This window comes from Carassius carassius, chromosome 49, assembly GCF_963082965.1.
Source record: "Carassius carassius chromosome 49, fCarCar2.1, whole genome shotgun sequence".
Taxonomy (NCBI): Eukaryota; Metazoa; Chordata; class Actinopteri; order Cypriniformes; family Cyprinidae; genus Carassius; species Carassius carassius.
In genome coordinates this window covers 6,202,734-6,219,642 of record NC_081803.1, presented here as the reverse complement: position 1 = coordinate 6,219,642, position 16,909 = coordinate 6,202,734, and the positions used below count along the sequence as shown (strand labels likewise).

General features: G+C 34.8%; 1 protein-coding gene across 2 annotated transcripts in view; it reads right to left on the bottom strand.

The window, feature by feature from the left end:
• LOC132132475 (protein turtle homolog A-like) overlaps positions 1 to 16,909 on the bottom strand; it is a 28,121-nt gene that overhangs the window by 10,831 nt on the left and 381 nt on the right. For both annotated transcript variants that reach the window (XM_059544864.1, XM_059544865.1), the window contains exons 2-8: positions 11,922 to 12,006; positions 11,593 to 11,787; positions 5,203 to 5,352; positions 3,848 to 3,999; positions 2,212 to 2,329; positions 813 to 954; positions 581 to 726 (exon numbers count right to left, since the gene is read on the bottom strand). In XM_059544864.1, the coding sequence (XP_059400847.1) occupies positions 581 to 726; positions 813 to 954; positions 2,212 to 2,329; positions 3,848 to 3,999; positions 5,203 to 5,352; positions 11,593 to 11,787; positions 11,922 to 11,979 (961 nt within the window). In that variant the 5' untranslated portion in view covers positions 11,980 to 12,006. The remainder of the gene's footprint in view (positions 1 to 580; positions 727 to 812; positions 955 to 2,211; positions 2,330 to 3,847; positions 4,000 to 5,202; positions 5,353 to 11,592; positions 11,788 to 11,921; positions 12,007 to 16,909) is intronic.

Here is a 16,909-nt window from a genome sequence, read left to right as displayed (position 1 = left end):
CCTTTTTTTTTTTAGGATTCTTTCTTTATACACAGTTCAAAATAAGATTTATGTAAATGTATTTAAATAATTTAATTTATTGACTTTTTATTTATTTTTAATTAATTTTTTAACAGTAAATCACTTTACTGTCACTATTGATCAAATTATTGTGTCCTTGCTCTATAACGGTATTAATTTCTCACTTTTTTAAAATTAGTCAAATGAGTAATTAATATATAATAAGTGCTTCAGATAAAAATATATATCTTTGGAAGTTCCATTAAAAATCAATTTGGTTTAAAATCTTAGGGATGTGGATTTTTTATGTCATACACTTATATAAACATATGTAATTAAATGAAATGGTTATGCTAGTTTTAATTTTCATTTTGCACCAAATGTTGCACATAAGGTATGTAAAATGAGGCCTACAAAATTCTAATTCAAATTCAACAATATCATCTGGATGTGTCTCATTTGAACATAAATGAAGTTGAAACTAGTACTTTCTAGTTACACTAGGATTATACTAGTGTAAATCTTATACTAGTGCAGGCAAACCCTAATGAATTAATTCATTATTCTGTGAAACACTTACGCTTCACAGTGAGGTTGGCCGAGGCAGAAGGGGAGTCAGGAAGTCCATTAGTGGGCATGCAGGTGTAGTTCCCAGAATCCTCTGGAATCAAACGTGATATGAGAAGTGTACCGTCCACTATAACCTTAACACGTGACTTCAGAGACCTAAAAAAACCACATGAGTTATGCATAAGCTATGCATTACCTGTAAATAATAAGGGGGGAGTTCACAGTTTTAGAAGAGAACTCACTCAATGTGGTAAATGTCTTCTCCCTGTCTTTGCCACACATAGGTCATGTTGGGGGGGTCAGCCTCAGCCTGGCACTTCAACTTGGCATCCTGGGACATGTTGAGAACAGTGTCGGTTGGAGGAATTACGATCACTGGAGGGCCTGTTGTTAGAAAAAATACACAATGTTCCATAATGCAGCAATATGTTGAAAGAAAAATGTTTTATGGAAATAATATCCTTTTTTTCTGAATTTCCTAATGTAAAAAAATATTTTCAAACACTTAGCTGCTGCATGCTATTTACAATTAATTAAATAGAAATTGATTAAATTTTGTATTAATATTTAAAGGAATTAGCTGAACTTTAGAGTGCTTTTGACACACAAATGCAGGACTTGCATCTTTATATGTAAAGTCATTATTACTTCTGGTGTCTTAAATATGGTTAAAGTGAACTGTCCAATGTACTGACAAGCAATGGTACACTAAAAAATACTTTAATGTTAATGATTTCTATTGAAACTTGTAATTTGTGTATTTAAAATACATTTGTAATTATACATGAAGTAATTTACATGTTTTATCATGTTTGTCAAAACATCAAAATAAGTGTTATTTTATAATGATTTAAATCTACTTTAAAGTAGTTTTAGTTTGACATTACAAACAAAGTGCACTTTTTAAAAGTGTACTTAAGTGTGTTCAGAAACATATTCATTCAAGCATACTCTCTATAAGTACACTTCAATATTTGTGACCTTTTATTCATATTTTATTAACTCCAAGTACATTTTTTAAATATACTTTTAAGATTTGAAGTACATGACAAATGCATATTCATTACAAATAAGCATTTAGCAAACTTATATTGTTTTTTGTTGCTGTTGTTGGTTTTTTTTATTTATTTATTTATTTATTTATTTTTTTACCCGTTCATTTCCTGGGAACTGAACCCATTATTTTATTACTGGCATCATTCTGTATTGACTGAGCTAAGTTCAATTGAAAAGGAAGTGCGCTTAAATGTAATGTAATGAAACAGCACCACTAGGTGGCGCCATTCAATCAGTAAAGCTTGTAGTTGTCATGTAGAATATAATAACATGAGCTAGGGGTTTAGCAACTATTACAACTAGTGTGAAAATTGTCCCCCTTCTCCTCTTATTGGGCAATAATCATATTTTAAGACCAAAAATAGATTCCAGTAATCCTAATATGGCTTACACTCATTTACTTGATTTCCACCAAATTAGTTCTAATTAATAGGGAAACATTATGCAATCTAATTAATATTCATGAGCAAGACTGATAAGGTTTATAATGGTCCACCCAACAAATCTAAGGTCACTGCAATGCCCCTAACATGAGCAATACAGATAATCCTCCTAAATGAGGAGAAAATATCAGTGTTGACTTACCAATGACTTTGAGCAGTGTGACGTGAGATATATTTCCTTCAGTGTTGGAGGCGTCACACTGATAATGGCCTGATGTTTCTCTGCTTACAGCATGGAAAGATACACTTCCATTCATGATCTTTAGGATAAAAAAGAGAGATAGGAAGTGTGTGAAAGTCTGGAAAAGAGAGTGGAGGATATTCTAGATCTGCTCCTCCACTGCATTTGTGAACCTGAGGAAGTCAATGAAATCAAAAAGAAGGTACTTATTAATTCATGTCCATAACCTTAAAGATAAAGTGAGTACAACCCCCAAAGCTGACAAAACAAACATCTTTCTTTTCCAGTAAAATGGCCTATAAATCGTATGACTCAAATTGTTTGGAGTCGTGTATACATATCTTTGTCCAATCAAATGCTCTCGGAAATGTGTGCTTTCAAGTAGTAAATCATAGTGTTTTTCAAGGCTGTGATGTGAACCTAATTTTATTGTCTATTTAAAAGAGGACAAGAACTTTGATATGTCCCACCCAACTTTCCGTAGTTGCATTTTAGGACTAGGTTTTACTATCCCGTATTAGTATTGCACCTGCCTCACATAAATGGGGAACATTGTAGAGGATTTTGAGTGGTGGTACCAGTGGTGAAGGGGAGAAGGTATAGAGGGAAAGAGCTCTCAGCTTCATTGGGGTCATTCCTTGGTGTTTCGATGATATTCCCAGGTGTGCCCCCTCTGCTTTCACCTCTGTTGTTATAGGACCCAGACAGCTTCCCTCCTCTAAATCCAGACCGATTGACTCGCTTGTTCAGTGGCACAGGAAAGGGCCTTGACAGCTCAGGATACTTAAGGCTCTTGCATTCATAGGCTTCCTCCACTGCATCCTCCCAGGGCACAGTGAGCTCTACGATGTATACAGTACGTAGTGAATAGGACCAAAACACCAGGTCTGGTCTGAAGTTGGTAGGTGCAATTTCAGCCTGGAAGCAGAGCCTTTGATTTAGATCAACAGAAAGCTTCCAATTGCTCCTCTCAGCTTGTCAGTTTTTGGCCCCTTCTCCCACAAACTCCATTATCTGTGAACGATGGCATAACGGAGGAGGTAGGGAGTTGATGGATATCCGCCTGTTCTCTAGTGACGCCGCAGGACACTTCAGCACCTGGTTGTGTTTCCAGGTACAGTATACCAGGCTTGCATCAGGCTTACCTTACAGCCAAGGTTCGCTGAGGATCGATAAAGGGGGCTGGCAGGATCCTCTCTTCTCTGGTTTAGGTTCAGTGGTGAAGGCAGGACATCGTAAGTTGCTCACAGAAGGAAGCTGATTTGGAATGCTTCCACAGCTCAATCCAAGAGAGATTTTGCCTCTCAACTCCTTCTCGTCTCATCCACTGCCTGTACTTTACCTGGGAGATCGCTTTTGTGTCCTTGAGGGTCGCATCATACCAACATCCAAGACTTTTAACTGGTTTCTCCATCACGTTTGACAGTCTTCACTTGATTACTGATATCCTCCTAGATTTACTTTATCTTCAATATATCAACATATCACCCCCCCCCCCCTCTCTCTCTCTATATATATATATATTGAAATATATCAACACAGGGAAGACAATAGCATTTTTATCCATTTCATGGGTTTTGAAGTACTAATATCCCACCTTTACGTTGTTTTGAGGTTTTATTGGTCGTCCATCTTTAGACCAGGTAATTGTAGGCCGTGGATTTCCCTGAGCTGCACACTTCAGGGTTACCGATCTCCCTACAAACACTTCAACTCCAGTAGGGGGGGTCTCCATAAACACAGGAGGTGCTAGACATAGAAATGAGCAAAGAAAACTAAAGTGTCAGAATCTTTCAAAGAATTATAAATATTCATTAACAATCAAATGTGATGCTATGAAGAGCAGTTCATAAATTAGTTTTTATTTGTGTTAAGTGGTTACTAACCAAATTCAGTTTTCAATCACAGGCCTACTTCTCTGATTATTTTTTTAATTATATACTCTTATAATTAAAAGTTTTAAATCTAAATTAAATTAAATTACATATCGATATTATCTACAATTTACATATTAAATATTGCACATCTAAATATCTTAATAATCTACACCACTGTTTAACAAGCCTGCATTTTTTACAATCAAATATACAGTAAAAACAGTATTTTTTTTTAAATAATATTAGAATTGAAAATAACTTTTTTTTAATCTGAATTTATATATTTTTAAATTGTAATTTATTCCTACACAGAATGCAACATTATAAATGTCTTTCCTTTTTTTTTTTTTACTTAAGATCAATTTAATTCTCCATGCTAAATAACAGTAAATTATTTCTTTAAAAAAAATAAATACATTTGTACTGACCGCAGTGGTAGTGTATTGTATCTATATATCTTAAATATATTTGTATATATATTACCTCTTTTTATCAGTAGCTTGTAACTAAGTACTAATTCAGAATGCTAGACTGACTGCCTACTTTAAATCATTAATAACTTACAGTTTCGAAAGCTAAAGGTTTAAAGTAGCACCTTCAGCTTTACTCTTTACTTTTTTTTTTTTTTACTTTAATGAAAGCCAGGCCTGCAAGATGCTCTTTCTGCTTGGCGTCCTGTGGCTCAAAGAACTAATGAGCTGAAAACTGAACCTAATGCCAGCACAGGTCTCAAATGGCTTCTGTAATCTGGCCAACACTTGTTTTTGAGTGTCAGAAAATGGCCTCGAGGTGTGGTCGACAGAGACAGAGCAGACTCTCAAACTAGGTGTGTGAGCAGAGCCTGGTAACAGGTGCATGAAAACAGGCTGGGCTGTGTATTCATTCATTGTTCACTGCATGTTTGAATGGAGTCGTGTTTGGTTTGGAGACTGTGGGATGAGCATAATGGCATTGTCTCTCTGATCTGACATAAAGAGAACTGCTTTAATGGTTCTGATTCAGACTATGGTAAAATTGGATATCTTTTCTTACTATTAATAATTCAGGTCTATTCGTTGGATATGATGAGTCTCACCTGTAACGGAGAGTAGAGTCCAGCTCCCGTTGCTGCCAGCCTCATCTGTGGTTTTGTCTAGCGGGAGGATTCTGCACTCATACCAGCCTTCATCCTCCAAGAGAAGCCCCCTCACCTGCAGTGATGTCCCCCTGACGAGTGACACTCGACCTGGTCCAGGAGAGGGGAAGGATCAGAAATTACAAAAATGTACAAAACTGAAGAGAAGAGCATATTCGTTGCAGACAAATTTTCGAACACTGATTTAAAATCAGTTTAAAAAAATCAAAAAAATAAAATCAATTTAAAAAGTTTGTACAAAAAAGCACATTTCTTTTTTCAAATATTAAATATACATTTTATTTAAATAATCCAACAAGCTACAAGAAAACAAGCTAAATATAAAAAAAAAATTATATAAAGTGTGTGCATTTGTAAATGTATTTTATATTTGTGTGTATATATATATATATATATATATGTGTGTGTGTGTGTGTGTGTGAGTACTATTAGTATTTTTCTATATTATTATTATTATTTTTTACATTATTATAAGCAAATTTTACTTTTCACAATGTTAATCTCAATTTAAAATAAAATACACATGGAATTTGTGAGTTTGCACAAAACAAATGCAAAGTGTCTATATGTTGCAGATATAAATTACACAGTTTAATTAATTATATAACAATATTTATTCATCTATTTTAGAAGCATGAGCACATGTAAATGCTTTTTCTTTAAATTAGTTTTAATATAATTATTTTGATTCATTTAATGTCCATTTAATTTAAGTTTACAATTTTAATGTCAAAAAAAATAATCAATTACAAATTAAGTTTATTTAGTCTTAACCTTATTTAGACTTAACATTTTGAAAAAAATATTTAAATTGAATTCAATAAATTTAAATTCTAAAATTATAAGTGTTAAAGTGTGTTTAAGTATCAAATAAAACATTTTTTAATCAATTATATTACTTTCAATCATGCAACAAAAAAACTACATTATTAAGTATTTTGTATTAAAATTAATAAAACATATTCAGTTCTAAAATACACCAATATACCACATATTTTAGCTGAATATATTTTTATGCCATTTTATTTTAAATTAATCAAATTGTACAAATAAAGCATATTTGGTCCAGACGTAACGTTTTCAAATCATTTTAATAATGCAACAAAATAGTTTACAATTTAAATAAAATAAATGAATTTTCATTTTAAATTACATATTGTAGATTTAAGTGTCCAACAAACCATTTTAGTTGGAAGAGGAATTTACCTTTTAATGATTTTTGTTTATTTAAATGTAATTATTAAAATTCTAAAATACACACTGTCCATTTACGTGTCCAGTATACCATTTAGTTTAATTGGAGAAGGCTCAGATAGACTCGGTGTTTAGTCTAGATCTTTTTAGTGCTTGAAACTCTATCTCTCCGTTGCCAGGTGACTGCACTCTGTAGCGACGGTGTTTGCTGACTCACCCCTCCCTCCTCTTTCGTCTCTCTCTCCTTCTCTTTATCTCCCTTTCATTCAACGAAATGAGCTTTTCAAAGACTTGTTTGTTTGATTCTTAAACTCTATAGTCATTTAAAGAGACCAGCGGTCAAAATCTCCACCACGGAAGCCACATCAAAGATAAAAAGGACTCCAAACTGAAAATCCATCATTTGCAAACACGCGTGCGGCCGATGCATGGAGCATAGCTATGATGTGTTTATGAAAATAAGCAGTGACAGCAATCATTAACCAAGCTCCCAAGAGGGGTGACTGTGGAAACAGAGCTCAGGCTGAGATAACAGCTGAGAGCATCACGGTTCATCCACCTCTGTTTATTTTACCCACATGGAAGTCAGAGGTCACTGAAAAAGGGACACGGATGCCATCATCCCTGGGGATTTGGACTATACAACATGTTCATGTCCAGCCAAGACACCTAGGGTACAAGCCGGCACTAAAATGTTGCCATGGTCACTCCTGCCAGTTGTGTGGATTTGAATTTAGTTGCCGTGGTGACAGGGATTAAAATCAGTTCAGGGGCGGGGTTTAGGATGAATTTAAACTCTCATGTTACTCGACACTCCTGAAAAAAGCTGAGGAGAAAGTAATCTGTTTAGTTTAGAAATTTCAGACCACAGTGTGACGAAGAACAGTTATAGCAGAAGGGAAATCAGGAGATCTCTTTAATGTTTCTCCAAATAAAGCAATGAGACTAAATGAGAGCAAACTGAGACTGTCGAATCTCCTGCTTCACAGATTTACCTCCAAAGAAAAAGATCCTGCTGAACCCACATGAAGAGATCTCATCAATGTCTCAAACTGTGCTCAGATTTGTAAATATATGAGTCAAAATTCGCTCATGGGTAATAATGGAACAACAGTTTTAAAAAGTGACGTTATTTACAACAGGATTTCCACATTCATGGGGTTAAATAAAACAGTTTAGTTATAAAAGATGATAAAAACAACTTTGTGCATCATTTAATTATCCCTTAGCAAATTTTGACTTATATCTGAAAGATTTCAAATTATTTCCTGTTATATTCTCTATGTTTGTCATGGTTAGATTTTGATTTCTTCTAAACAATTTAAGGAGAAACATCTGAGAAAAATGCTATATAAATGAAACATAATATATAACTCAATTCCGGAGGTGTGGGAAGAAAAATCTGAGCAATAAAATCTCTTTAAGAGAAAAACATGAGCAAATGAACCTTGTGAGAGTTTATGCCCATTTATGGACTACTAACAACTGGACTGAGAAGTATCTCTTAACAACAATCTATAGTTAGTCGAATATATTAAAAAACATTATCTATATGTGTTCACCTGTTTCCTGGTGCAGCAAAGTCTTCACACGCAAGTACAAACTCACTTGTTTACTTGGGACTGACGAACCATTTCCCACAGCAGATCACGGCCATACAAACAAACGCTCACTCTGTTGCTTAGTCGACGGCAGTTCAAATCTCAGGAGAAACTAATATTAGACTCCTTAATGTATGAAGTAACATATGCTCACATTTGTATTCACTTACTTCATCATTTTAAGGCAATGTTAGACCAGATTTTTGCTGAAAGAATACAATTACTATTATTATTTAACTGCTGTTAAACCAAGTTTAAAAACAAGGGCGAATGACCTGTAATTAAAAGTCTATTTAAGTAAAACTCAAGTTACTACAACTGCCTATTCAAATTCAAAAAGGTTCAAAGTTTGAAGGTTTTCCTAGTTGGAGGTTGTATTTAACAAGTCTGTGACTTGAGGCTATGAAACCTGGAGTCTGAATCCTATCCACTGCCTTGTATCCCAGAGACATTGTGTCACCTCTTGGCACATGTTTCCCAGGTAGGGATTCTCCAGTTTCAGCTCAGGAGAGCGTCGGTCTGGTTTCACACCATATTCATCATCTGTCTTCTTTTTATTGTGTTTCAAGACACTGTTATCTTTTGAAATTTGAATCACCATGAACGGCTACTGGGAAGCTGCTTGGTTTGATCAGACCAATGGCCTTTCAAGGTAGCGTGCTGCTAGTTAGAAAGAGTTTTGACTCCATTGAGCTTGACATGAATGGTGACAGATGAGGGGGATGGGAGGTCATTTGGAATAGAGAGCGTCACTAAAAAGACCTCTGATGGTCACGCTTTTCTCCGCAATCTACAGATCGCTTCTACTTTACTGCCATATAGCAAGCTAGATTCTATCTAGTTAAGATGTATAAAAATGACCACCACAAAACGTAAACTTTTTGATTTTGTGGAGCGTTAGAGTTGTGGCATCTTGAATAATATCCCTATGAGCTCCAGAGTGGACACATGAGACGTTATATTGCCTAAAGCAATGAAATTCCAACCAAGCTCACCCTTCACCTCTTCCCATGCTGCACCTGCCCCCTCACTGCACAAAAATCCCAGCTTTACACTTTTTGCTTCTTTTCTTTGTTTGTCATCGCATAAAAAGGACAGTTGTGACGATGAGGCCATTCACTCCTTCTTTTAGTTCAGAAGGAAGGAATGTGAATAAAATCAATATTCAGTGGTATTCAGTCTCCGAAAATGCTACTAGGAAGTGCTAACATATGCTAAATGTCTAAAAGATATGAAGCCACTATCAACAGATTCTCACACAAGTAAACAAATTTGCTTGCAAGTCATTGCTCGTCAAACAAGTAGCAAATCTGTTCATAAACCATCACTTGTTGAATAGTAAAAAAAAAAAAATATATATAATCATTTTGCTTGCCACATAACCCATTTCCTAATAAATATTTGCTTAGTGCAAGAGGAATTGAATTTTATATATACTGTTTGTTAAATGAGTCATATTTGCGTACATTATCATTTGTTTGTCCAAGAAAACGTACAAGTACAAAACAATTGCAAAAAAAGTAGCAAATTCATCTAAAAACATTGCTTGCTGCACATGTATACAAAATTGTAAATTAACTGTTGCATGCTGCACAAGTAAACAAATTAAGTTATAAACTGATGCTTTTCACAACAAATTCACTTATAAGTTCACTTAAAAGATGTTGCTTGTTGCACATGTAAACAAATTTGTGTATGAACTATTACATGTTGTAAAAGTAAACAAATTAGCTTACAAAGCACTGCAAATTTATTGCAGATGTAAACACGTTTGTGTATAAAGTGTTATGTTGCACAAATAAACTGATTCACTTGTGAACTGTTCCTTTTTGCACAAGTAAATAAATTAGCTTAAAAGTGATCTACATTTACTTAAAAATGTTGTTTGTTGCACATATAAACAGATTTGTGTATGAACTATTGCATGTTGTACAAGTAAACACAATCACCTATAAAACTGCAATTCTTAAACAAATTTGTGTATTTTGTGTATGAACTGCTGCATGTTGCTTGCTTGTCGCACAAGTAAATAATTTGTTTATAAACTGTCGCTTGTAAACAAACTCATTATTCTTTACACATTACCACATAGATAATTGCTTGTTGCATGAGAAAATTAATTTGGCTATACACCATGTTATAATTTAACTTAATCAGTTATTGCTGATGCTCAGTAGGTTTGCATTCCATCGCCCGGGCAACATCGCAATGGACAGGTGACGTGCTGTCTGCGAGAATTTGTTTAATTGCAAAGGGATGCACTGCGCTCGCTGCAGGGCTGAACCTGATCCCCGCTCACTGCCTGGAAGGTGAGGCTCATCCAAGCACAGAAAACTTGCAGTGTTACCTGTTTTTTTTTCTATATTAGATCCACTGTCATTTTAAAAACAAGGGAGGGAAAAGTATTTCCAACCTATTGAAAGACTCTTTTCCCCTTAGACACCTTTTGTATTCCAGCTCCCCAAAACACAATAGGGAGTTCGGCAATGAGAGGGGGAGAAACTAGCAGGTCCCACAGCACACAAAAGAGGAGAGTTACTGTAAGCTGAGACCCACTATGACCAAAGTGGCACTCAGGAGAACAAATTATGAAAGAGGGGAGAGATACTGCTTTGTCCATAGTAGGATGTGGTTTACAATGCCATACCTGTCCCAACTCAGAGGTAACAATATAGACACACTAATGCCAAAATGGCAGTGAAATCTTTTGAAATGGTTTCAGTTTATTGTAATAAAAAATGATTCCCAATTACTGACCAATTTTTATAAACAAAAAGCTGTGTCCACATTTTGCACTCAACCCTGTTACTGTGTGATTTTCACAATATTACAAAACATGTAAAATGCTAAATATGAGACACCCAAGAAATAACATTATTTGGACCCTAACAACAAACAAACAAGCAAACAAACACATGATCTCATTCAATATCCTCAAAATATATATTTTTTTTTTAAGAATAAGGAATAAAAGAAAAGAAAAATGAATAATCATGTATTTTTCTTTACTTTATGGCAAAAATAAGTTTAGCAATTACAGCAAATCAACATCTGGTCCCAAACTAGATGTCCTTGACTGAGCAATCACTTACTTTAGGCTAAATATGCAACCCTGTTATTTATTATAAATTCATAGTTTTTAATTCAGTTGTATTATTATAATTATTTAATTTTATTAATATATTATTATTTTTAAATAATTCATTCAATTTTCATATTCATTATTAGTTTTTATTCCAAATTGTATTTTAATTTGATACATTTCCATTTTATTTAAAATTCCAATCCTGTTATTGATTACCCATTCATATTTTTATTCCAAATATATATATTTTTTTTGATACATTTTATTTTTGATACAATGTTGAAATCCCAACCCTGTTATTTATTATCCAATCATAGTTTATATTTACTTTCATTTTATTTTTCTTTCTTTCTGTCTGCGATGCATGATAACAGTTTTACAAAAATGTAAACCCTTCTTGAGCCCGAGGTTGTTAACCGCTAAAAAAGCTGTCAGTGTTGAGGCACTGACCGTCATAGTTGGGATGCACTCTGGGATCGTGCACTCCAAACTGGATGAGGATGGGGATATCATAGTCCTGATGCACCCACTCGATGACGTGCTGAGGAGCAGAGCTGCCCTCATCCAGGGCTGGAAGACTGCATGCCAACACAGCAGTGTCTCCTTTCTTTGCACGGACATGGACTTCTGCTGCACTAGTGTGATCTATAATAAGTAAATACAAGGAAATCTGATAAATAACCATAAAAAAATTACAAATATATTTACACTAGCGACTTAAAAAGAGAAAAAGGTTGGTGCATATATCAGTTGTAAAGTAGTTACTGTATAATACTCACTGAATAGGGACAGTACTGCAACAATGACTTCCAACAGAGGAAGAATCTTCAGTAGCATGATGGGTTTTCATTCAGATTCACATACCTGAAGAACATCAAACACACAAGATCAAACACCAAGCAAACAAACCTCGACCACAGAAACCATTAACCCAACCTGACTATAGATATGAGCTAAACCATAGAGTATGTCACAAACACGTCCACACCTCCTTTGCTTTGCCTGTTCCTGAAATCTCAGAGCAAACAGGAGGATTATGGGATGCATTCTATTGTATATGTACACAGTGAGCTCAACAACATCTCTGAATTGAACTACCTAATTCATCTATAATCCTAAACACAGTTAAAAGGAAGGCTGTAAAATGAGTTTGGCTTATAAGCTATGAGTCAAACTCCAGTTCAACAAGTGAGTGAAATATATTGAGACATTTTATTTGTATTTATTTTTTGATGATGTTGACCAATATTGTAAGAGTAAGAGACAAAGAAAACACATTTTACTACATAAAAACATTTGTTTTCCCATTTATTCACTGACACCTCTCTTCTACCTGTTTTGACAGAAATTGGGAATGAGGCACAGACGAAGAAGCTTTTCCTTCAGACGGAGGTTTATTCATTTCACTTTTGGTGTAAAAGGCCCTTTATTGATGCCAAAAATATAACTTCTGTCAGGACGACTATAGTCAAAATGATTGACACTTTGGCAGGAAGGTTTTGTTCTGGGCAAAAACTCCCTGTCCATCCTTACAGCTTGACATGAATGAGCAGGGGGAGCAATAATAACCCCCCAGGGTAATCAGAACAGAACAAATCAGATATCATTAATGTTCTTAATGATATTTTAAGTGTAACACATTATTCAGGATAAAGCAAAGTCTGATTCAACTAGAAATATCAGAAGCCAAGTCCTGACTGTGGTGAAAGGAGGAGATGGGGATGGAGGAGGGTGATTTGCTACTGAGCAAACACTAAAGCTGCTGAAGAATTCTGAATAGACCTTTTATAGGAATGCCATGATGAGTCATCTGATGCAAGCTTGACTCACGTGACCTGCCAGAACTAATGCCATCATAAGTCATCAGTAAAACGCTGCACGTTTCTGGTAAATCATTAACACATCAAGAAGCAATAGGTTGGTTGGGTGCTGCTGGAGATACTAAAGCCTGTGACTCATGCAAAGTTTAAAGCTAGTGCTCCAATTAGCTCACTGTGAGCATGTGCACTACGCACCAGAGCACAATGCCTACGCCTGCTCATTATACCCATGCAATGAGGGAGAACCATTCTTAAGCTCCTGAAAGGGGTCCCAAGACAATGCCACAGGTCACACGTTTCTCACCACACACTCAGCTACCAGTCTGTTTACTTTATTAGTGTCTATTCAACAGTTTAGAATGCTTGTGGTACAAAAATCATGAGAACTTGGGTAATTAAATACTTGCTTGTATGTTGTAAAATGCAATGCATCAGCTCTATGGGATGCTGATAAACTTGTTTTTTTCTGACAAAAGCTGGTAGGTAAGCGCTCTGGTACTGTTTTCTGCCCGTTCCAAGACCTTTGGCTAATGTTCTAGCAAGGTTCTCTTAATGTTACGAACAAACATTTGTTCAGTAATGTTAATAGCACATTTGTTCAAAGTTATCCAGGCTTTCTCAACACATCATTCATGGAAACAATTTTGTCGAACTTTCTTTAAATGTTGCTACTTACTACTCGTTTCCCATAACGTTTGCAAAATTATAAAAATGGAACATTCCCTTAATGCTTTCTCTAAGGTTAGAATAACTAATTTTTTACACATTTAAAATCTGATCATTTAAAACATTCACAAAACACTGAGAAATAAAGTTTTCAATCTTAGTGGGAACATTAGCAACATCTTAGCACCATCCCAGCTAGACCGAAGTCCTACATAAATTACCAAGCACACAAAGGCTGTCTTTTTTGATTTACTGTTTTAGTTTCAGTAAGCGGCAGTAAAATCCAATTTATTTATCTTTGGGGGCAAGGGTTACAGTACTTTACGATTATACATTTTGTCTAACCAGTGAGCAAATGTTGAATTATACAATTTTCGGTCTTCAAATGACATTAAACTGGGACCATATTGCAGGATATGCTAATTTAAGGCACTGAAAGAGTTCAGTTCAGTCATCCATTCTTTCTTGGGGTTTACAAAGGACAGGCTGAACTCATGTCACAAGTTTCTCTCAGTCTATAAATCTGGATGTTATGAGAAATAACTGGGCCAAATCGAGCATGAAAGCTAAATATAGCCCATTCATTACAAGCTTAAGCTTAATGCAAAAGGATCACCAGTCATTCAATTATTCATATCTGACATATACTGCATTCAAGTAGAAAAGGATGACAATAAAATTCAGAAATGTTGCTTAATCAAGCTGGGCTGTAAAAAAAATAATAACATATAAAAGAGTGCTAGGCCAATTTTTAAAACATGAATGGAGTAAATTTGTTCAACAAGAAATCAAACTTGAAAAAAATAACTTTTTCTTCTTCTTCTTTTTTTTAAGTACAATATTAAATTTTTAAAATTGTTTTCTAGTCTAATTGTGACTTTAACGATGTGTAATTCCAACTTTCTTTTCCTGCTGCCATCACTTAGGCCACATATTTAGTCACTATTTAAGCAATATCTGCTACAGACTGAATCATGTTCTTGTGAACTATTTTAACAATTTTATTTATTTATATTTATATTTATTATTATTTTTTATATATATAAAGACTGAAAGACATGTGGGAAGCTCAGTGAAGGTGATGTTAAAGTCAACAGAACGTGGTGTAGTTTGTATATAGCCTATAGTTTCAAAATTCATAAATCTAGTGTTAATTTGTGAAGATTATCATGATGAACAATACAGCAATAATCCAAAATGCCAATGGAAAAATTGGGTTTTTGTCCAGAGAAACAGAATGATGCTAATGCTACAAAAATATGTCATCACTGCAGAACTCTTCATAACACCCACTTTTGATGTTTAAATTGCTCATTTGTAACATTGTGTCATTGAATATCCTATTTCATTTCATGGAAGTAAAATGAGATTCTACGCGGGCTTCATGTTGATTTTAAATGAGGCCAAAGATGTAACAAAACCTCACACGACTGCGTTCCTCTAAGATGTAGCAGAGCAGTAAACCAACTTTAACTTCAAAGAAGCACAAAAAACATTGTAAAGAGCGAAACAAACAAGAAACGTCCACACTAGCAACCTGCGACAGAACTATTTACTCTTTGAAAGCCTTTAAAACAGCAGTCACGTCATCCTGTGAAAGTGAGTAGTACTTTCCCAGCGCATTTGTTCGCTGGAGCAAATAAACAGATCATTTGTAGCAGCTGGACCTGAAACTCTGAGGCTCAGAGCAGATTCCCTGCTGACGTGATCGCAGCTACGCCGGAGCTCATGGATTTAATCAGCCAAATGGACTAACCATTGATTTGTAGAGGTCAGAAATGTTAACCCACTTTCCTTATTTTATAAAGCATTAATAACAGCCTTTTTATGAATGATGCAACCAGATGTACACTTAAAAATAATAATAAATACATCCATACACATTTTATAATGATAATAGAGATTTAGCTGCTATAGGTGGATTGCTTTAGTCCATTATAAACTAGTTTAAATGATCTAAAAAATGAAAGGAATGAGATCACTGTTTGTATAAGGGAAAAATATTCAGTCTTCACCAACATGCAAATTCCTGCAGTGGTTCAAACACAAACAAAACTAACAGTGACAGAAATAAGCACGTACAAATTCAAGTGTCAAACCCTCAAAAAAAAATGTCATCAGCCATTTGATGAAGAGAGAAAGTGCCATATCCTTGACAGTGTTGATTACAGATCTTCCGTAATGATAAAAATATATAACACTATTGCATATGTAAGCATCATAATCCATACATTGCATGGAGGTGTGCATAAATGCTCACTGATTCATGACAGCAGGGATCAGACACAGAGACTCAGTGTAATTCAGGATAATATGGCTGCAGTGAGCCTGGAAAAAGTGACAGATTAATATCACTGTAAATAAGAGCGATGTCTCTGGCCGGCGATTACACTGTGGCATACTGTGAATTTGACTACATTACGCATGTGACTGACTCTGGATCTACACATGAGTCACACAGGGCTAACATTTGATGAAAAGGAAAATCAATTGTCACAGCCATTGTTTGCTCTCAATAAGTATTGTTTAGACTCAATTAGGGAAGTTTGATGAAGGAACGCTTAATGAATTTCAATAACAGCAATACAATAAGAGTTACCTAACCCGAAAGAAAAAAAATATATATAATAATACGATCAAATCTCCAAATATAGGAATGAATTCAGGTTGAATGACAGATTGAGTGTCCCAATCAACAATCAACCTGAATTCACCATACGTTACACTAAAGATGAACGGGTTAGAAATTGATCTACAACAACCTACAAGCCTCTTGTATGTTTTAAAACACCATGCTGGGTATATGTTGGCAATTCTGCTTGACTGCCCCCACAAATCCACCTGGACGAAATAAATCCCCCACTTCTCAAGCAAACACACACAACAGCAACAAAAATAAATAAACAAATAAATAGACAATAGACCCAAATCAGCATATAAATGTTGCCGGCAATATACAACTTAAGTTAATGGCAAATCAAAATGATTCTGTGTATTATAAAAACGAATAGATAGATAGATAGATAGACAGACAGACAGACAGATAGACAGATAGATAGATAGATAGATAGATAGATAGATAGATAGATAGATAGATAGATAGATAGATAGATAGATAGATAGATAGATCACATGTAAATGTAAACCATGTAAACCATAGATGTGTAAAGTGTGAACGTAAATTATTAAAGATACCAAGCGCTTAAATAGACTACAAGTGACGTCAATTTACGCTTCATTAAATGTTGCTAGCGATAATTCGGTTTTAGGATTACACACAA